The 21649-nt window shown below is 38.1% G+C and overlaps 1 protein-coding gene across 22 annotated transcripts in view; it reads right to left on the reverse strand.

The window, feature by feature from the left end:
* RUFY2 (RUN and FYVE domain containing 2) overlaps positions 1–20491 on the reverse strand; it is an 85238-nt gene extending 64747 nt beyond the window's left edge. For 4 of the 22 annotated variants that reach the window (XR_011422872.1, XR_011422876.1, XR_011422862.1 and 1 more), the window contains exons 1-12: positions 19893–20184; positions 18203–18376; positions 13902–14019; positions 11629–11730; positions 9934–10057; positions 9681–9742; positions 8845–8910; positions 4740–4809; positions 2908–3009; positions 2655–2771; positions 1627–1794; positions 42–139 (exon numbers count right to left, since the gene is read on the reverse strand). Coding sequence is in view for 9 of the 22 variants with exons in the window: in XM_070226050.1 (XP_070082151.1) it covers positions 42–139; positions 1627–1794; positions 2655–2771; positions 2908–3009; positions 4740–4809; positions 8845–8910; positions 9681–9742; positions 9934–10057; positions 11629–11730; positions 13902–14019; positions 18203–18376; positions 19893–20097 (1406 nt within the window). In the remaining 13 variants the exon portion in view is untranslated. Of the gene's footprint in view, positions 1–41; positions 140–1626; positions 1795–2654; positions 2772–2907; positions 3010–4739; positions 4810–8844; positions 8911–9680; positions 9743–9933; positions 10058–11628; positions 11731–13901; positions 14020–18202; positions 18377–19436; positions 19683–19892 lie in introns of those variants that run through there. The other 18 variants (XR_011422865.1, XR_011422879.1, XR_011422866.1 and 15 more) reach the window with 13 other exon arrangements.
* Positions 20492–21649: the final 1158 nt, after the last annotated feature.

Below are 21649 nucleotides of genomic sequence, written 5' to 3' on the forward strand. Positions count from 1 at the left end.
AAAGAAAGGAAAAGAAGAAACTAAGACTGGAAATGCTGTACCTTTGCTCCAGCTGCCTCATGGCTGCCGTAATTTTATTGGTTTTTTCCTCTAGTCGGGCAATTATTTCATTTTTTTCTTTCAAACCATCCTCAGAACCCTATTTAGAAAAACATAAAAACTGTAGAGGTTTTGATTTTCAAGCCTGAATATTTATAAGTTTTTTACACCATTTTTCTATGGGGTTGTTACTTTGAAAGTGAGCAGAGTTAATGGGTAGATTAAAATACTTATACGACATAAAAGCAGTAGCACTACTAGCCTTCATTTAAAATGTAATAAAGAAAACAAACCACTCGGCCCTCAATGTTTTTGGAAGACAACAGAATAAACTCTGTTAAAATATGCTGTTTCTCAAATTAAACTGTAAAGGGCTTTTGGCAACAAGTCTATTTAACAGCAATGTCACTTTATTAGAAAATTCATAACAATTATTACAGTAAAGCATTTCAGTCGAAATTAAATCTTTCGCAGGATTATACTGTATAAAGAAGTTCACAAAAAATGTCTTGCATATTTAGATTGACTTTTCCCAAAAGATTTTATCTTCATATTAAGATACATTAAGAAACATTAAGAATAATAATAATGTTAAGAAACATTAAGAAACTAACTTGGGGGCTGGCCCCATGGCCCAGCATTTGGAGGTCCTTGTGCTCTGCTTTGGTGGCCCAGGTTCGTGTATCTGGATCCCAGGTGCAGACCTACTCAACTCATCAGCCATGCTGTGGAGGCATCCAACATACAAAATAGAGGAAGACTGGCACAGATGTTAGCTCAGCACTGGTCTTCCTCAAGCCAAAAAAAGAGGAAGATGGCAATGGATGTTGGCTCAGGGTGAATCTTTCTCACCAACAAACCCTCCAAAAAACAAAAAAACTAATTTGGTGATTTTTTTATTTGCTCTTTGATACCTTTTTCTTTTCTTCTCTCTCTCTCTTTTTTTGCTGAGGAGGATTTGCTCTGAGCTAATATTTGTTGCCAATCTTCCTCTTTTTTCTTTTATGTGAGCCACCGCCACAACAAGGTCACTAACAGAAAAGTGGTGTAGGTCTGCACCTGGGATCCAAACCCAGGTTGCTAAAGTGGAGTGCCCGAAACTTAACCACTAGGCCACTGGGGCTAGCCCTGACACCTTTTTCATTGCTACATTTCTTAAGCTTCCATTTCGAAAAAAAGTCACTGGTTTTTTACTTATTTTTATTTCTTTATCTATTTTTCAAATATTGGCACCTGAGCTAACATCTGTTGCAATCTTCTTTTTTTTTCTTTCTTCTTCTTCTCCCCAAAGCCCCCCAGCACATAGGTATATATTCTAGTTGTAGGTCCTTCTGGTTGTGCTATGTGGGACGCCACCTCAGCATGGCCTGATGAGCAGTCCACAACCACACCCAGGAACCAAACCAGCGAAACCCCGGGCCACCGAAGTGGAGCACACAAACAACCACTCAGTCAGGGGACCGGCCCCCTAAGTCACTGGTTTTTATTACCAATATGGCACAGTTAAAATGGCTCATCTCTTAAAAACTAAATTCTTTATACAAATTATATAACAAGAAATTCCAAGAGTTTAAGAACATTCCTTACCTGCAACTTTTGATACATCTCTATGTTAATTGCTTTAACTTCCTCTAGTTGTTGTCGAAGGCCTATCAGAGTATCTTGTTTCTCATGGATGTCTTTCTCCAACAACTTCATGGCAAGTTCAATCTCATGTTTCATACTAACTTGTACTGCTAGCTCATTCTCCACATCCTGCAATTTCAACACATCCTCAATTCATATGCCACTTCAGAATGTCAAAATCAGATACAAAACAGTTAATGAGATCAAGAAAGAGTTTCTATTCAACATGTAGACTACACCTTTTGAGTTATAGGCCCCACAAAAGGGAATAAACCAGGTCCTATAACAACATAACATTCTAAATATTTTCAAATGCATATTTTGCTAAAATGAAAGCATTTTCTAGATTCTGCTAAATATCACTATTCTCTTGGTACAAGAATTAATATTTTTATTCCTCAAAAACTCAGTATTAATTTCCCTTAAACAAAAAACAGTCCATACAAGCGAAGGCGACAGATAACTCAAAAATCCCATTTCAGAAACAATTTTAATTTCTTCCCTTAAAGACTTTTACATCAGAAGGGAAAAAGGTTTCCCAACATTAAAGACAAACAGCACAAGGGGTGGAAAGGCTGGCAGTACTTGCTTCTTGACCTGGGTGGTGGTTACACAGGTATTTATGTTATAATCCATTAAGCTACACGTGTGTATTCTTCTGAAGGTATTATACTTCACAATTTAATAGGTTAAAAAAATGTTAATTTTAAATATGATTTTATTAATATTTGAATACATCATTCTATGTTACTTCATCTTTTGTAATGCTGGTAACAATCAATTCATTTCACAAACATAGATTTTAACACTGTTCAAGAATACTGTTTAAAAAACACTGATATGGTGGGAGCTTAAAGAATTTGAGGGTATTAGGGGATGGGATTGCTATCCCACCAAGGAAGATAAGGCCGAAAGAGATTTTAAGTGGTGCTTGCGTAAAGGTAAATTATCATTATTATTTTTGCTAATGTAACTTTAATATGATCTACCTGTCGTAACTGAGATTCATCTCGCAGCTGCCTTCTCGCCTCATTGTACATGTCATCCAGGCCCTGCCGAGAATGCTTGTATGTTTGAAGCTCAGCTTCCACATCCACTTTGGTAACCTAGGAAGAAAACATAAAACTTTTTATTCTATAATCACTACTTAATACAGCAAAGAAATAGCCAGTTTACACAAAAGTCCCCAAAAGTGGCAATTTCTGAGACAAGACAGTCTGTTTGCAACCAGTCTATACCTACCTCTAGGTGCTGCTGTGTTTTCATTAAAATCAATTTATTTTCACTTCGTAATTGATGATTTTCTTCTTGGAGTTTAATGATATTATTCTTTGCTATTGCTAACTAAAAATTATGAAAGAGGGGCAAGAAAAAAGATTTTAAACTTTTTTATTTATACTTGGTTTACCGGTTATGTTCACGGCTACAAACAATACAAAATAAAATCCAAAAACTAGCAAAATGCCTTTCATATCTACAGAAATTTTCAGAAGAAAAATGTGCTTCTATTATCCCAAGATACCAATTAAAGAAATTATACTATTTCCACTATTTCCCTTCGTAAGTTGCAACACATTATGTTAGTCAAAACATATGATGCTTATCTGATTTACAGTATGTCTTGAATGCTAAATGCCTGAGTAATGTACAAAGAATTATGCATTAAAGAAGAAGACTAAAGAATCATGCAAAGATAAAATCATCTATAAGGAAAGAAGGTTGTGCTATCATTGAAAATGTAACACAGACATCCATGATAACCAAATAGAATACCCTGTCAAATCTGGGAACAGTGAGAGACCATCACCAATATGAAACAGCTCTCATCATCAGAGTTAAATATAAAATGACTAAGTGGCTTGGCTCTGAGGCCCAGAATGAAAAGAAGGATCCTAGGAAAGGAAAGCAGGGACCGCTCCCCAATGCTGGCTTGCAAATAAATTTCTGAACACTTCGTCAGGAATACAACTTGAACTTCACAGGGCAACTAAGGCAAAGAAGAGTCACAAACTAGTGAGCAGCTCTCTCTAAATGGTCCCAATCTATCAAACTATCAAATGGTCCCAAGCTAACAAAATGAAGATGCATTCTTAACTGCAATCATGTAAACAATCATGTGCTCCCTGGTTTGGAAAAATTAGGCCAAAATTATTCTAAAAGAAATAAGAATTTTAAGGGCCAGCCTGGTGGCATAGGGGTTAAGTTTGCGTGCTCTGCTTTGGTGGCCCAGGGTTTGCAGGTTTGGGTCCTGGGCACCGACCTACACACCACTCGTCAAGCCATGCTGTGGCAGCATCCCGTAAACAAAGTAGAGGAAGACTGGCAACAGATGTTAGCTCAGGGCCAAAGTTCCTCACCAAAAAAAAAAAGAAAGAAAGAAAGAAAAAGAAATAAGAATTTTAACTAACATGGAAAATACGGGTCATAGCACTAGTAACAGATTTCTTCTTCTAGTCTAAATAATTCTTAAAATAGAAAGCAATGATTCTGTGGTTTGACAGATTTTTTGAAAAATTCATCTTAAAAGTAACTTTACAAATACTATTAAAAAAAGAGCTGAGATAAATTTCTGGTTCTGGGACCACCAGATAGCCACTTTGACAATGCAGGAAACCAGAGCACATGGAATGAGTTATACACATGGAAATGTGGAGAAAGGATAGACAAAATCATGCAGTGATGCCTGTAAAGAAAAGTAATCTGAACAGTGGAAAAAGAAGGACAGTATCATTTTAACAGGAATTTCTAACTACAGGTGATTCCACTATCTAAATACAAGTCATCCAGATTTAAAAATGAGAATCACAGCTTATAAATAGAAGAGTTTGTATGAGTTTCATCTTTGGGGCTCATTTAGAAGTTGACTATCTCAAACGATCCAGAGATTCACCTAAGAATTTGCCTGAGGATATATGGTTTCTCTAGAACTTAAAATCATCATTTACAACTATATTACAAGTGTCCGTGATAATGATGAAAATGTGTGTGTGTTTAACGCATTCATACTTAAAATGGAAAAAGATCATAAATACTAGGTAAGTAACAGACAATTATCCACGGCTGGGTGACAATACCTCTTCAATCAGCTTAGTATTTGACTTTTCTAATGAGTCAACTCTTGAATGGAGACTGCTGACTGTGCTGCTGAAAGTAATAAAGAAAAACTCATTCAAAATCATGCAAACTCACAAAGGCAAGAAAAAGTATGTTATCCTGGACTCATTATGTTGACTGTACTATCTGAATTTTTTTTTTTTTTAAGGAAGATTAGCCCTGAGCTAACATCTGCTGCCAATCCACCTGTTTTTGCTGAGGAAGACTGGCCCTGAGCTAACACCCGTGCCCATCTTCCTCCACTTTATATGTGGGACGCCTACCACAGCATGGCTTGCCAAGTGGTGCCATGTCCGCACCCGGGATCTGAACCAGCAAACCCCGGGCTGCTGAAAAGTGGAACATGTGAACTTAATCGCTGTGCCACTGGGCTGGCCCCTATCTGAATTTTTGAGTGTGGGAAATTTTATTTAGTTGGATAACTTGATTTGGCTAGGAGAGAAATAAAGACCATAGCAAGAGAATGAATATTTCTATTGAAATTCCATTTGATGCTGCTCATTACTTTTTGTTGTGTTCTTAACGGTCCTTCTTACACTTAACTTTTAGGAATGGAAATTCCACATAAAGATTAGTAAATATTGTTAAAACTAAATTTAAAATTATTTTTTAGAGAATAAACTTTAAATGTCCACTTTATAATTAAGTGGCTTAATGAAGCTTATAAACAGTAGTCTTCAACACAACCTCATTCCTGTTTCCCCCTCCACTTTCAAAAAAACTTAAAAACCTCCAGAGTCACCCATGGTTTGAGAAATGTGAATAGGAGATACCCAACATCAGGTACCAAGTCAGCCTGCAACTAAACAAACACCCTGTCTTTGAAAGATACAGTCAAAAGTTAGGGGACTGGCCTGGTGGTGTAGTGGTTAAGTTTGCACACTCTGCTTCAGTGGCCCAGGATTCGTGTGTTCCAATCCCGGGTGCGGACCTACACATTACTCATCAAGCCACACTGTGGCAATGTCCCACATACAAAATAGAGGAAGACTGGCATAGATGTTAGCTCAGCGACAATCTTCCTCAAGCAAAAAGAGGAAGATTGGCAACAGATGTTAGCTCAGGGCCAATCTTCCTCACCCCCCACCCCCCAAAAAAGACAGTTAGCTTACACCACATAAACACACTTGCTTTTTGCATTTTTGCTTAAATTGATCAAGACTGGACATTATTGTACATTTTACTGAGTCTGTTTTTCAAGGCCTGCTTGATTCTACCATTTCAAATTTTATCTAATAAAATGTAATATGTTGTATACATTATAGTAAAACCTATAACAGATTCAACAAATTTTATACCAGCCTCAGGAACAGGATTAGTATTTTAGTTTAACTGGTGAAACAAGAAAAATGTTTTCCATTCATATTAAATCATTTTTTAAATATAATCATTCTTAGGTAGACAACTTGAGTTTTTCAAACAGCACCAGGGTACCTTGATGGTGAGATCATAACAAGTACAGGACTAGGAGATGGAAGACCAAGGTTATGGTTCCTGCTTTTCTACTTCCTAACTGTGTCACCTTGAAAGTTGTAAAACCTTTCAGAGCTTCAGTTTCCTTATCTATAAAATGAGACAATAATATTTGCCCTACCTTCATGTAAGAATCAATAAAATAATAATCAAAAAAGCACTTTTGAAAACAATAATCCCTCAACAGTGATTTTCTTTGAGTAAAAGACAATAAGGGAGTTCTATTTTTTCTAATTCTGTTTTCCACTTTTGAAATATTCTAAATGTACAAGAACTACTTTCTAATTAGGAAAAGCAAGGAAACATTTTAATACATAAAATATACAAAAGTAAGACACAGTATTGCTGTAACTGATTAATATACATAATTCAAAAGAGAATAAAAAACCTCTTTTGAACCAAATGGGATAGACTCTAAGATAAACTGTTCAGTAAAAACAGTAAAGTTCAGAATAGTGAAAGAAGTATGAAACTTTATGTGCACAAGACTGAGGAGAAGCTGAGAAATATAAGAATATGATGCATCTTCTTGTTTATTTGCATAAAGTATCTCTGGAGGCACACAGGAACCTAGTATATTAACTACTCCCGAAGAAGGAAATCAGATGGTGGGAGATCTGGGAGGGAGATTTTTTATTTTATGTTTCTTTTGAAGTTTAAACCATGTGAATATATTATCTGTTCCCCAAAAGTGAATAAAAGTTTAAAAATAAATAAATAAGCAACATAAGGTTGCATTTAGAAATACAATCTCGGAATACAAATTACAAAATATACATATATACACATATTTCCTAAGTTTTTGTTTTTTTTTTTTTTTTTGGTGAGGAAGACTGGCCCATAGCTAACATCTGTTGCCAATCTTCCTCTTTTTGCTTGAGGAAGACTGTCACTGAGCTAACATCCGTGGCAATCTTCCTCTATTTTGTACATGGGATGCCACGACAGCACCTGCGAACCCCAGACCACCGAAGCAGAGTGCGCAAATTTAACTACTATATCACCAGGCTGGGCCCTGAAATCTATTATTAACACTCCATCATTAAAAAAAAAAAGACACTGATACAAGATCTCTCTTATCTCTCCAATTTCAGAGGGAAAGCAGGAGTTATGACTTATTAATTTCTTTTACTAAAATGGGAAAATGTTTAATTGTATTTTCTGATTGTAATACGTGTTTGAGTGGAACTCAGAAAATACAGAAAAGTATAAAGAAAGTGAAAATTATTCATTATCCCATCACCCAGAGATAGCCATTTTTGCTAACTATTCATTTTAATTAATGAGAACAGTCCATTTCTTACCTATGTAGCAAATATTACTCATTATACCTATGCTATCTAGTATGGTAGTCACAAGTCACATGTGGCCACTAATAAGTGCTTACAATGTGTCTAGTCCAAACTGAAATGTGCTGTTAAATGTAAAATACACATTGAATTTTGAAGACAGTACAAAAAAAAGAATATAAAATATCTCATTAATATTTAGGGTCTGGCCCCATGGCCTAATGGTTAAAGTTTCACACACTCTGCTTCAGTGGCCCGGGTTCGAGGGTTCAGATCCCACACACAGACCTACTGCATTTGTCAGCCATGCTGTGGTGGCAAGCCACATGCAAAGTAGAAGCATATTGGCACAGATGTTAGCTCAGGGCTCATCTTCCTCAAGTGAAAAACAAAAAAAGATTGGCAGTGGATGTTAGCTCAGGGTGAATCTTCCTCAGCAAAAAAGAAAAGAAAGAAAAACATAATTTTTACATTGATTACATGTTGAACTGATAATATTTTGGGTATATTGGGTTAAAGGAAGTATATTTTTTAATTAATTTAATCTGTTTCTTTTTTATCTTTTTAATGTGGTTACTAGAAATTTTTAATTACGTATGTGAATCACATATTTCTATTAGACAAAACTGCACTACACTATTTTACATACAGATCTCAGAAATTCTTCCCAGAGAGAGTATTCACTGACAGTTTCAATGACTGGGTGACACTGTAAGGAGAAAAGTTCCACCATAGAAGACAGCCACATTTACCCATGAAGCTCTCTGAAGTAGGAAAAATGAATTCTTGCATCATCAAAATGATATAAACTTCCACCCTATCTAACCTTTTCTCTCAAGAGTACAAGGATAAGTGTGAAATACTATTTTTAAATTCTCTGAAGATTCAATTTAAAAATCTGACTCTCTAAAATGCTTTCTTCTGTGTGATCCCGTGGCACCTTAACCCCAATCATGGCATTTATGAATTCTACTGTAGTTATTTTTTACATACCTATCTTTTCACTAGACTAGGAGCTAATTCAGGGCAAAGATCATGGTTTGTGCACCTTTCTGTTCTAAGAGCCTAGCAGTTGTTCAATAAACAGTTAGAAAAAAAAATTTGACTCTCATTTTCTGCTGAAAATAAATTATCTCCAATAATTCTCTGTATTCTTAATTTCTATTCTCTCTCTGTCCCCTCAACCCCTTCTCAAAGATGCTTAGAAAAAAGGAAAAGGTTAAGCTGACCTGAATAGAAAAAAAAAAAACCCTAAGACAACAGTCATAAATGTACTAAGTATCCAAGTGTCCATAATACTTACTTCAGTTGTCTATTTAATTCTTCAACATAATTCTTCTGGTCTAATATGGCAGCAATTTGAACATTCCTAGAGAGGGGGAAAGTAGCTTTGTGTTAGTTGGAAAGGCATTTATTGGGTGCCAAAATAAAAAAAACTTCTAAATCATCTAAAATTGTTTTAAAATCATAATGGTAAAATAACATTATCTTGCCTTTAAAATAAAATTCAAGAATCTTTATAATCATGTAGCAGTAAGCTCTGTACTAAATAACTATAACCTTTGTTAAGTAAATTACTAGCTAATACTAGACTTAACAATATCATTTGTATATTTAAAAATTTTTTTTGTATCTATGATTATTTTTATTGAAATATACTTGACATATAACATTGTGTAAATTTAAGGTGTACATGTTAACTGGATACATTTATATAATGTGATATGATTGCCATTGTAGCAATAAATAGCACCTCTATCATGTCACATACTTATCCTTTCTTTTTAGTAGTTGGAATAAATATATTTTAAATTTAAACACAAGGAGATCTAGAAATAAATCAGCATTTCTAAGCTTGTGAATAATAAGCTTTCATTCCTTTTATCACAAAACACAGCTGACTATATTAAAATAGGTCTCAGGAACTAAAGGTATGACCAAAAGTAATATTCACACTTAAGCTTTCTTCTTCTAATTGATGTTTGCTTTGAAAAGCTTGTAAATGGAGGTGACAATAAAACAAAGTAGGAACTACACACAAGAAAAGGAAATAAAACCATGTAAATAGATGGACCTCATACTGATTTGTAAAGAGCTACATAAAAAATACAACATATGAAATAACTTATGAAATCACACCTTTCTTTATTTCCAATATCTTCTTCATTCTTTAAATACATGGAAAAATCAATCACTCCAACCTGAAAGAAACAGTTACTTTTATTTAAAGGGGAGAAATATTAGAAGTAGCTTTAACGTGCAACTGAATTTCATTCTTAACTTTTCTTTACTGTGTAACCGCACTGTTTACAACTTAGAGCAATACCTGGATCAAGGAGGAACAGTGCAAACTGAAAATACTCCGCAGTTGGTACTAGTCACTTCCACTTACTTGTGAGTCTAAATCCTCTCCCTTTACACACAGATTAGCATCTATCACATTCAGGCCAACCAGCAGCCCAACAATTACTGCTCCTTCTTCTTCCATCATTAGTGCATGATACTCATAGAATTCACTGTGAAAATGAAAATAAAAACCTTAAATTACAAATTTACTTCAAAATCTAAATTTTAAAATCTCAGCACCTTATAATAAACATGGAACCAATATAAATTAGCTATCTTCAAACTAGCCTTCTATATGTGAATACCTTAAAAACTTTGAAATTTAGGGGCTGGCCCAGTGGCGCAGTGGTTAAGTGCACACGTTCCGCTTCGGCAGCCCAGGGTTCACTGGTTCGGATCCTGGGTGCGGACAAGGCACCGCTTGGCAAGCCATGCTGTGGCAGGTGTCCCACATATAAAGTAGAGGAAGATGGGCACGGGTGTTAGCTCAGGGCCAGTCTTCCTCAGCAAAAAGAGGAGGATTGACAGCAGATGTTAGCTCAGGGCTAATCTTCCTCAAAAAAAAAATTTTTTTTGAAATTTAGATGTCTATACAGAAAATGTAAAAAGAAAGGGACTGAAGGAGATAAAAGAGAAAAAGGAATTTTGAGAGACAGAAAAGAGAGGCAAAGAGAGATCAAAAGAAAAAGACGATTACTGAGGCCTGGAATGTTTGTGACTTTCAGAAGACGTAGTGACTGTCCTGTCGCTGTTCTGATTACAATATTTTTATTAGAGTTGAATTTTTAATCCCAGGCTTTAAGACCCTTGAAATAAAGACTAAGGTGGGGAAATGAACATATTAAAGATTTCAAAACCCATGTTCAATTCAATGTATTTGATATGTGTATTGCAAGTGTTCTTAATAGATAACCATCAATTAAAGATACATGTGGATATCTATATTCTAAAAAATGTTCAAACAAGACTTGTGAAAGAAACAGGATGGTCTAAAAACTAAAACTTGACAATTTATATTGTCAGAGATACATTCAGAGACCTAGTTATCACTGTCTCATGCCTTCCTCAAGAAGTCCCATGTATATTATTTAATCACTTTAATTATCTTCAGAATATTGAGAAATTGCAGGTGCTTAAATTATGGTCATTCTCATTGAAAGACAGAAAAACCAAGATGTACAACCAGAGTCACAAGTAAAACAAAAATGACTAAATTCTGCAGACCATCAGAGAGGCCCGCTAAGAGAACAAGGGCAGATGGAGGGGCTGCCATAGGTCCACTCCCTTTGAGGACTGATCACCTTGCTTTGAAAGTCTGTCTTAAAACATTCGTCCTTCAATTTAAACTGACAGATTAAAAAGTGCCCACAATACATTCGAAGTAGTAGTTTGGGCATTCAAGATCTAAAAAGAAACCTCTTGAATTAAAACCCCAAATTCCAAAACAAATTTTTATTCACAGAATTAACTTTAATTTAGAAAAAAAAGAAACTAACTTAGAAATACAACATACAAATTTCTCCCTTATCGGCCAACAAAAAGCTTATGGTATTCATTTGTAGGCTAGTTCCTGATCCATGTTGTCCCCATCATGCTTTTCTCTCTAATTTTGCTCCTCCTTGTATTTTTGCCATCTTATTGTATTTCATGCATGCTTTTGTACCACATCTTCAATCCTTTTTGGAAGACAGGATGTAAAAGAAATAAAAAGTGAAAAGGAACATGATTTAGTGGTACAAACCTCAAGAGATCTCTTTGAATAATTAAGCAACGCAGGTAATCAGCCATTTTTTTTTGCATGAGGGCTAATCGAAGCCATGCTCTTGCACGACCCAGGGGGGTCCTAAAAAGCAAAATAAATTGGTGAGAAAACAGCTCCAGCCCAAAGATTATAGACTACATGTTCTATCTCTGTTGAGGTACATATTAATAAAGAAAAAAGGCCATTAATCATGGTTTTGTCTTCGTTTCCACAGTGTTAGGCCAGCTCTTTGAGCATGCAAAACTAATCCCTGGGAGCTATTTGAGTCTCTAAGGTAAATCTGCACCTGTAGGACATCCAGATATCATTTCAGGCCTTGAAGAAACGACTCTCTGAATAGTGAGGATATTTCTACAGAAACATTTTGTCAGAATGGGCTTAGCCCTCTAAAAATGAATATGCAAAGCGCATCAATAAGGTAGTATAACGCCTTCAAAAGGTAACTGACATTATATCTGAATTTTAAAAATCATAACAAAGCTAAGAAGGTACCAAGCTGATGATTAATTAGAGAGAAACCACAGGGCTGCTTGCTATTTTTCAAATGTTTCTTTTATCCAGTTGTCCTTAAAAAATTAAATCTCATACCGTTCTCATCCAAGTCCTCTCATTTCATAAAAATAAAAGCAGTTTTAAAGAATATGTGTGATTTTTTAAAGAGAAAGATATCATTCAGACTTTTACATTTTCTTATGCAGAGAACATTTTCGCAGGTGGTATGCGAGGAAACTTAATCTTCACTTCTAACAGCTAATGAATTTCTCATGGCTTAGCTTTTTAATGGATACCATTCTTCAGAAAACATTTTTTACTTTTGTAGAGTTTGGCTTTTTAAAAACATTAGGAGCATGTATTTTCATATTAAAATGAAACTAAATCTTATATTTCTCTTTTTAAGTATTGAAATTCCCTTTTTTCTCTGTATTTCCTAAAAATCACTACACCTCATATACCATTATAAGAAACATCAAGTGTGAATATCACTTGCTATTTAACTTTAAAAACTGGATTTGAATCCTGGCTCTGCCACTTATTAACCATAACTTCTCTGATCTTTATTTTTCAAATCTATACAATTATTATAATAATCTCTACCCTATAAGATTGATTTAAGCACAAAATGAGATAATTTATGTAAAAGAATTATTACCCTGATACAGTGCTCAACAAATAGTAGCCATTTACTTATCACTCAATAAAGTACAACTTGCAAACATTTGGATGTTGTGATAACAGCCGGAAAACACTACCATATTCCCTACAACATATAAGATCCTAAATTGTAAAGCTATCTAAGAGAAAGCAAACTGATAATCTAACAGAAAAAAAGCATAAAAAAAGTTATCTCGGGGCTGGCCCCGTGGCCGAGTGGTTAAGTTCGCGCGCTCCGCTGCAGGCGGCCCAGTGTTTCGTTGGTTCGAATCCTGGGCGGGGACATGGCACTGCTCATCACACCACGCAGAGGCAGCGTCCCACATGCCACAACTAGAAGGACCCACAACAAAGAATATACAACTATGTACCGGGGGGCTTTGGGGAGAAAAAGGAAAGAAAAAAACATTAAAAATTTCAAAAAAGTTATCTCATTCACAAGAATTAAGATAAACTAAAGGGAGTTCTTACATCTTAATCGTACCCTGAAGAGCATAAGAACTTAGCCTTAACAACACTTATACCTGCAAAAATTTTCAAGAGTTATTAGCTAGAATATTCAGCTTTTAGGACATTTCATGTAAATTTTTGTATTGAAACAGGCAGGTGACACTGTAAGTCCCAATTTTCAGAGGAAGAAAAGTAATCTGCACAAGTCCTATGATATATAAATGGCTTATCTGAGAACTCAAATCTCTTCAGCCCTTGTCCTGGATTTAGCATACATCAGTCATTAATAAATAGTTCCTGACTCCTAGTGTCTACTACTGGAAAGGAGCTTAACACTCAGAAAACGGAAATGCGTAATTGATACATCCTATCTTAAAGGGACTTGCAATTTCTTACAATACAATGCAGAATTGAAGTAAGTGATATAATAAAGGAGTGAATATATCACAAAGAATATAAAAGAAAGAGCGGTTAATTCTTACAAGAGGCTAAGAAAAACTTCACAAAGAAAATGAAATTTGAGCTGAGCCATAAAGAACAAACAGAATTTTATCAGGAGAGAAAGGAAGAAGGCTACTTAAGGCTGAAACACGATAACAAAGTAAACACACTTCTGTGGTTAGGGGTGAACAAGTAATAAGGTTACTTACTTAAGACCAGGTAAATCCCGGACACTGGCTCCTATTTCCTCTGCTTCTGGGTACAGCTTCTCCACCAGTTCCAAAGGGCCCCAGATAGTTTTGTTATAACTCAAAAATGATTTTCTTACTGAAAAAAGAAAATGTAATGCATACAACTTCAACATATAAAATTGAAGCAACTTCTTTTTAAATATTTAGTTTCACCATTTCTAACAATATACAATTCTTCAGAGACCTTTGCTGTCTTATCACAACACAGCCCTGCTCATCAGGATTGTGATATTGTTCCCATCGGAAATATGCATCTTGGCCATTCTTCCATATCAGAAATATGCAGCAGGTAATTAAAATAAAAAGCAACTGAGCTCATTCTTTACCAGTACCAAAATAAAAAGGCTGGCAGCCATAGCATGTTGGTCTTTATCAGTTTATTACATAAACCAAGGACAAATAAAAAGTTATTTTACTTTTAAACCTGAAAAATTGTATCTTTACTTTTCCTTTTACTTTATTCTGAGATTTGGGTAATATAAAACCATGAAATCACTATATAATTCTTTTTTAATACCGACCAGATCTCCTGCAGATCCAGCGTGCCTATCATATGCACCACCCAAGGACAACCAGCAAGATTGGCAATTTTTCCTTGGGGGAGAAAATCAGTCAGCAAAAAGCAGCTTTATAATGATTCATCAAGATAAGCAACGACTATTAGGACATGCTTCATGATATTCTGTGAAGTAAAGGAAAATAAATTCAGAAAAGAATTTAAAATTTAACTATTTTGGCCATCATTTGACAAATTCCATTTCAGCAGGGTGGGGGAAAATAAAGATCTATGTCACTGCTATTTTTAAAAAATAAAAAGGAAGTTTTTCAAAAATCAAATTAAAACTCAAGGCCTGAGCTCAGAGTGGTGACTTCCTGATGTATTAAAAGAAGTATTTATACACTGATAACATCAAGAGTAGGCAAAAATCTGGGAAACACTCACATTCGCTGTTGTTTGATAAATCAGTGAAGCCTTCATAGAAGCCAGTTGCCTATATCCTTTGACCCAGGAATTCTACTCCTAAAAGTCCTAAAGAACTTCTAGCATGTGTCCAGAAATATATATACCCAAAGATGTTCTTACAGGACAATTAAATAGTGAAAAGTTAGAAACAACCTAAGAGTACATTAAGAGAATAGTTATGGTATACATATACCATGAAATATTATATAGCCATTAAAAATGTATGTAAATGAGGGGCTGGCCCTGTGGCCAAGTGGTTAAGTTCGCACGCTCCGCTGCAGGCGGCCCAGTGTTTCGTTGGTTCGAATCCTGGGTGGGGACATGGCACTGCTCATTGAACCATGCTGAGGCAGCATCCCACATACCACAACTAGAAGGACTCACAACGAAGAATATACAACTATGTACCACGGGGCTTTGGGGAGAAAAAAGGAAAAAAATAAAATCTTTAAAAAAAAAAGTATGTAAATGATAGAAAGAATAAACAAATGGGACTTCATCAGACTAAGGAGCTTCTTCAAGGCAAGGGAAAACAGGATTGAAACAAAAAAACAACCCACTAATTGGGAAAAAATATTTACAAGTTATTTATCCGACAAAGGGTTAATCTCCATAATATATAAAGAACTCACACAGCTCAACAACAAAAAATCAAACAACCCGATCGAAAAATGGGCAGGGGACATGAAGAGACATTTCTCCAAAGAAGATATATGGACGGCCAATAGGCACATGAAAAGATGCTCATCATCACTAATCATCAGGGAAATGCAAATCAAAACTACACTAAGATACCACCTTACACCTGTTAGAATGGCAAAAATAACCAAAACAAAAAGTGACAAATGTTGGAGAAGTTGTGGAGAAAAAGGAACCCTCATACACTGTTGGTGGGAATGCAAACTGGTGCAGCCATTATGGAAAACAGTATGGAGATTTCTCAAAAAATTAAAAATAGAAATACCTTATGACCCAACCATCCCACTACTGGGTATCTATCCAAAGAACTTGAAATCAGCAATTCCAATAGTCCTATGTACCCCTATGTTCATTGCAGCATTATTTACAATAGCCAAGAGGTGGAAGCAACCTAAATGCCCATCAACTGATGATGGGCTAAAGAAGATATGGTATATATATATATATACAATGGCATACTACTCAGCTGTAAAAAAAGACAAAATTGTCCCATTCACAACAACATTGACGGACCTTGAAGATATTATGTTAAGTGAAATAAGCCAGACAGAGAAAGATGAACTCTGTATGACTCCACTCATAGGTGGAAGTTAAACCTAGAGACAAAGAGAATTGATTGGTGGTTGCCAGGGGAAAGGGGGGTGGGGGGAGGGCACAAAGGGTGAAGTGGTGCACCTACAACATGACTAACAATAACGTACAACTGAAATTTCACAAGGTTGTAAACTATCGTAATCTTAATAAAAAGTTAAAAAAAAAGTATGTAACTGGAAAGATCTCCAAACCATACCATCAAGTTTTTTTGAAAAAAAAAATAAAGTCACAGAATAATACGTACGGCAAAATTCTATTTAGAGTAACAGGAAAAAAAGAAACAGGAAAGAGCTAGAAGAATGACAAGGATTTCCTTGAGGGAGATGAATGGAAGAGAATGAAGGGAAACTCTTTATATTTTGCTCTATGTGATTCCATGTTGTTTGATTCATATACCAAAAGAGTATATTTCACTACTATTTATATAACTTGAAAAAATTATTTTGTCATTAAAGAAAAAGTGGAATCTAAAAACCAAAACAAAACCGAATTCATAGATACAGAGAACAGATTGGTGGTTGCCAGAGGTGGAGGGTGGAGGTGGATGAAACGGGTGAAGGTGGTCAAAAGTTTTGTACAAACTTCTAGTCATAAATAAGTCATGGTGGATATAATGTACAGCATGATGACTATAGTTAATATTGTATTGTATATTTGAAAGTTGCTAAGAGAGATCTTAAAAGTTCTCATCATTAGAAAAAAAATGTAAATATATAAGTGATAGATGTTAACTAAACTGGTGGTGATCATTTTGCAATATATAAAAATATCGCATCATTATGTTGTACACTTGAAACTAATATAATGTTGTATGTCAATTATTTCTCAATAAAAATAAATAAATGAAACGTTTTAAATGAAGGGGCCGGCCTGGTGGCGCAGCGGTTAAGTGTGCACGTTCTGCTTCTCGGCAGCCCAGGGTTCGCTGGTTTGGATCCCGGGTGCGGACATGGCACCACTTGGCAAAAAGCCATGCTGTGGTAGGCGTCTCACGTATAAAGTAGAGGAAGATGGGCATGGATGTTAGCTCAGGGCCAGTCTTCCTCAGCAAAAAGAGGAGGATTGGCAGTAGTTAGCTCAGGGCTGATCTTCCTCAAAAAAAAAAAAAAAGAAAGAAAAAGAAAAAGAAAGGAGTATATTAAGAACATCACATAGGGTTTCTGAAATTTTGATGCTCCTTGTCAGTTTGAAGTACATTTTGTGAAAACCATGTTTAGGTAAATCTCTTCTTTTGCTTTTTGCATTTACCCCCACACTTTCATACAACATAATCAGAACCTCTAGGCCTTCCCAATTTACGTGGGCTCCTAGTATACCAACAAGAAACCAAGCTTCTTTTGCTTCATAATAGTCACCTTAGTATACACCTCTTACTCACACAGCCCTCTACACAGCTGCTGATCATAGGAACTAGAAAGAAAACTGCCAACAACTATTATTATAAGTAGTTATTATATGTAAAACAACAGTTGTTACACAATGTATACTGAATAACTAAATATGATACGAACATGTGCACATAATAATTCAATATGAACTATATAGAATACAATATCCACCATTATCATCATTTTCAGGGAGTGCTCACATTTCTACAACTCAATCCAGAAGACAATTTTTCTAGATCCATTCCTGTGTGCTAAGGAGGTTTATATTTCAACAATCAACCATTTTAATGTATTTGTTTAAAAGGGCTCAAACTAGTAACAAGAGTTCATATCAGAATTACAAAACTTAAAATTTTTAAAATAACTCTGTAATTGTTCAGAGTATGTTGAAAAAATTTTAAAGTCAAATATGCTTTTTACACAAAACACTAACAACTTCGCATTTTCTGAAGATGATCCATTAGAAAACATAAAGTAGGATATTTTCTCCCAAAACCAAGCTACTCAGTATTTTTAAATGTAAAGTAATTATGGCCTCAAAAAATACATTTTTAAGGCTGTTTCAGACAGAAGGGGAAGAATTCTAAAGCTAAGGTTTAACAGTCTCCTGATACCTTTAAGCCCGTGTTTCAGACAATGCTCCATAACAACGAAGAACTGCTGCAAGGGCGGGTAGTCAGAGTCCAAAGTGCGGCCAAAGCTGAGGGCAGACTCAATGAGCCCTTTGATGCTCAGCTTCGCCATGTTTAACAAGTTTGCTCTCTCTACCGCTGTGGGGTCTTTTGTAGCTGAAAGCACAAGAAAGGAGTCCGACATCATTTGCAAGACATGACACTGAAAAATATACAAACCCTTTCCCTCCCCTAGAAAGCCAACAGTGGTTTGTTTTTCCTTTGTGGACAAATTGGACTTCCTAACTAACCTACGCCCCTAGCTAACTTCTCTCTATGCCTCTCTCACACACACCACAGAACGTGAGAATGCCCACTCCAGCCAAAGTTCTGGAGTTATTCTCAAGACCCCTCAAATCTGCTATTCTCTGGTATTTGCTTTACTTTCGTGGTACCTCTTCAGGGAGGCTTAGTTTTTTTTAATGACCTTCTGTGGAGATAAGTTTGCAGTAACAGACAACATGTTTAAGGGTCTCATGCAAAAGATGGATAGCAGGGACGGTCCAGAGAGGAATTTCGAGGCAAAAAATGTTCAGAATAAACTGGCAATAAAATAAAAGGTAGTTAAAATTCTAAGATTCTAGTATCACCCATAACAAACATGACAGGTAAATAAAAACACACTGACAAATAGGGGGAAACGGGAGAAGCCATTCAATTCTTTCATTCATTTTAACCCTCTTCCTATCTTGTTTTTTCATCCCAACTGTCCTTCTGTATTGCATGACGCCTTTATTTTCTCAGAGGAAATAAAAGCAAGATCCAGTTTGATGTTAAAGTTCCCTGTCCTTCCACACACCTGACTCAGCTGAATACCAAGTTAATAGATGCCTTTTTTAAAGCTGATTTTTAATTACATTTTCAATTCACAAAAATATTTTCTTCTTTCCCACAAATTTTACTCTGTTTACTTAAAAATTCAGATGCTTCCCCATACTCTCGTCATTGTGACTGGCAGGAATATTTTCAGCAAACACAGATGACAACATGAAGTGCAGAAAAATGAAGCGCTTAGTATAACGTTTCATAATCTCTGACAAATTTACTAGCCCAAGTAAGCCCAGAGTCTGTTTTTCTTTCACTGAACAAAAGTCCAGGGTTCCCAATGATCTAGTATTCCGGCTGTGATCTCAGACAGCTAGGCGTGAAGCCTGACACTGAATCCTAAGCAACTTACAACGCAAACAACCGCAGCTGCCATGACCAAGCCGGCCGGGGGAAAAATCACACACATCATTCCTTCAAATCTGCATCGTGGAGTGACTCCCTCTTTTTTCGGGGGGTGAAACCACTTGATATTTCTTAGCCTGCGGCAATTCTCATTTTTCTTAACAGTGCCCATCACAATCCGTAACGTGCGATGCGACAACGAGACAAAGGGCGCGTCTGCAGCCGCTCCGAGGCCGGGCAGCGCCGGGCACCCGCAGCCGCCCCCCACAGGGGCCTTTCCACCCCGGCCGCGCCCCGCCCGGCTCGCGCCTGTGTTCTGCCGGATCGCGGCCCCCACACCACGCCAAGGGCCAGGCCCCGCATCTTCCCGGGGCCCAGAACCCCTTCCCGGCCTCCCTTCCTCCCCGCAGCAAGCCTGCCCAAAGGGCTCGGGGGGCCCCCAGGACCCTCGCGAAGGGCTCACCCGGGGTCCTGCGCGACATCGCGGCCCCTCTCCCGCCCTGGGCGTCGGGCACCCAGGCCAAACCCTGAGGCGCGTCTTCCCTCCGCCATCCCCAAACCTGAAAAGTCATCGCCCGTCCCCGACTGCTCCCCCGACCCGGGGCCGGCACCCCGGCCGGCCCTGTCCTCGCTCCCTGGAAGCCGTCGGACCCCGAGCCCTCGGCCATCAGGCCCAGAACCCGAGCCGGGGGGAGGGAACGAGGGGCGGCCGCGCGTTACCATGGCGACCCCCTGCGCCCTGGCGTCCCGGACTGCCCCCGCCCAGCCCCAGGCCCAGCCCCAGACCCTAGTTCCGAGCCGGCGGCCTCGGCGCCCACCACCACCGGTCCTCCTCGGCCGGCCGCGGCCTCCGGCCCAGGACGGGGGCCCAGCGTCCGCTCTCGGCCCGCTCCCCTTACCCATGGCGGCGGCGGCGCGGTCTCGGGTGGGGACGCCCTGGGCCCCGCCAGCAGCTCCCTTCAGGCGCGCGGCGGCCGCCACGGCGTCAGCGACGAGGCCCGCTGCGGCCCACAGCGCTCCCGGCGGCGGGAGGGCGCCCGGCGGTCCCGCGGCGCCGCGGGTGGGGCGGGGGCCGCGGCGCCTGCTGCTGGCCGGAGAAAAAGCCGCCCTGCCCAAGCCCTCTGCGTCCGGCCGGCCCGGAAGGAGGACAGGCTCGTGAAGGAGACCTCGGGGGTGAGGAGCCGGACGGCCGGACCCTGCGCGACCCCGGGGGCTTCGCCTGAGCGCCAAAGCTGCCTTTCCAGGCGGACGCGAGCCCGGGCGAACGTCTGCGTCCACACACCCGGCTGGATGTGATCCCACACGCCTGACCGCTTTCCTTTCGTCTTCACAACTCGTAGGGGACCAAGGAGTTTAGAAAATCTGAAACAGTTAACAGTGGGCAGACATCTGCTGAAACTATTTAGACAGCCCAAATCACGACCTTTAAACCGGTAAATAAATACACTGGGTTTATAAAAAGCAATGAGGAACGGTCTCACTAACCAGTAAAGCTAGCGTTTTCTCATTGCAGGGAGGAAAAAGCCCCTCATGGTCAGATGATACTAGGTTTTTCAGTTAAATCAGTTTGGGAAAGTGAGCTATTACCTAATTAGATCAGCAATTGTTAAGACGGTGACGGGGCTGGAAATAGACCAAGATACTTCGTGAAAATGGGGCGATGTTTTTCACTTCATCACTTTGGCCAGTATAACGTTTTGTCTCTTGGTTTTTAATTTTCCTAATTGTGAGATAATCATATATGGATAAAAATGTGTAAAATATATACAGTTTAAAGAATCATAATGAACAGCTGGGTAACTAGCACCAGATCAGGAGGGCACAGGACAGCCATCCTCCCCAGGACGTGCCCCATCCACCGCTCACAGTCCTCTCGGGTAAATACTGTGCCGACTTTAATAAGAATTATTTCCTTGCTTTTCTGTGTGTTGTTACCACACAAGTGTGTGCCCCTCAACAGTGTAGTTTATTCTTGCCTGTTTATAAACTTTTCACAAATGAAATAACACTATCAATTTTGTTCCTTGTTTCCTTCGCTCAACATCATCCATGTCCACGAGGAGTTTCCAGGTTGAGGTGTTTCCAAGTTGTACATATATCCTGGTGCCTACATGGAAGAGTCCCGAGGGCATATAACTAAGACTAGAATTACTGGAAATCAAGTGTGCCTTTCTTTAAATTTATTAGATAATGCCACGCTGTTTTCAAAACTCTTCTTAA

This window comes from Equus caballus, chromosome 1 (assembly GCF_041296265.1).
Source record: "Equus caballus isolate H_3958 breed thoroughbred chromosome 1, TB-T2T, whole genome shotgun sequence".
Lineage (NCBI taxonomy): Eukaryota > Metazoa > Chordata > Mammalia > Perissodactyla > Equidae > Equus > Equus caballus.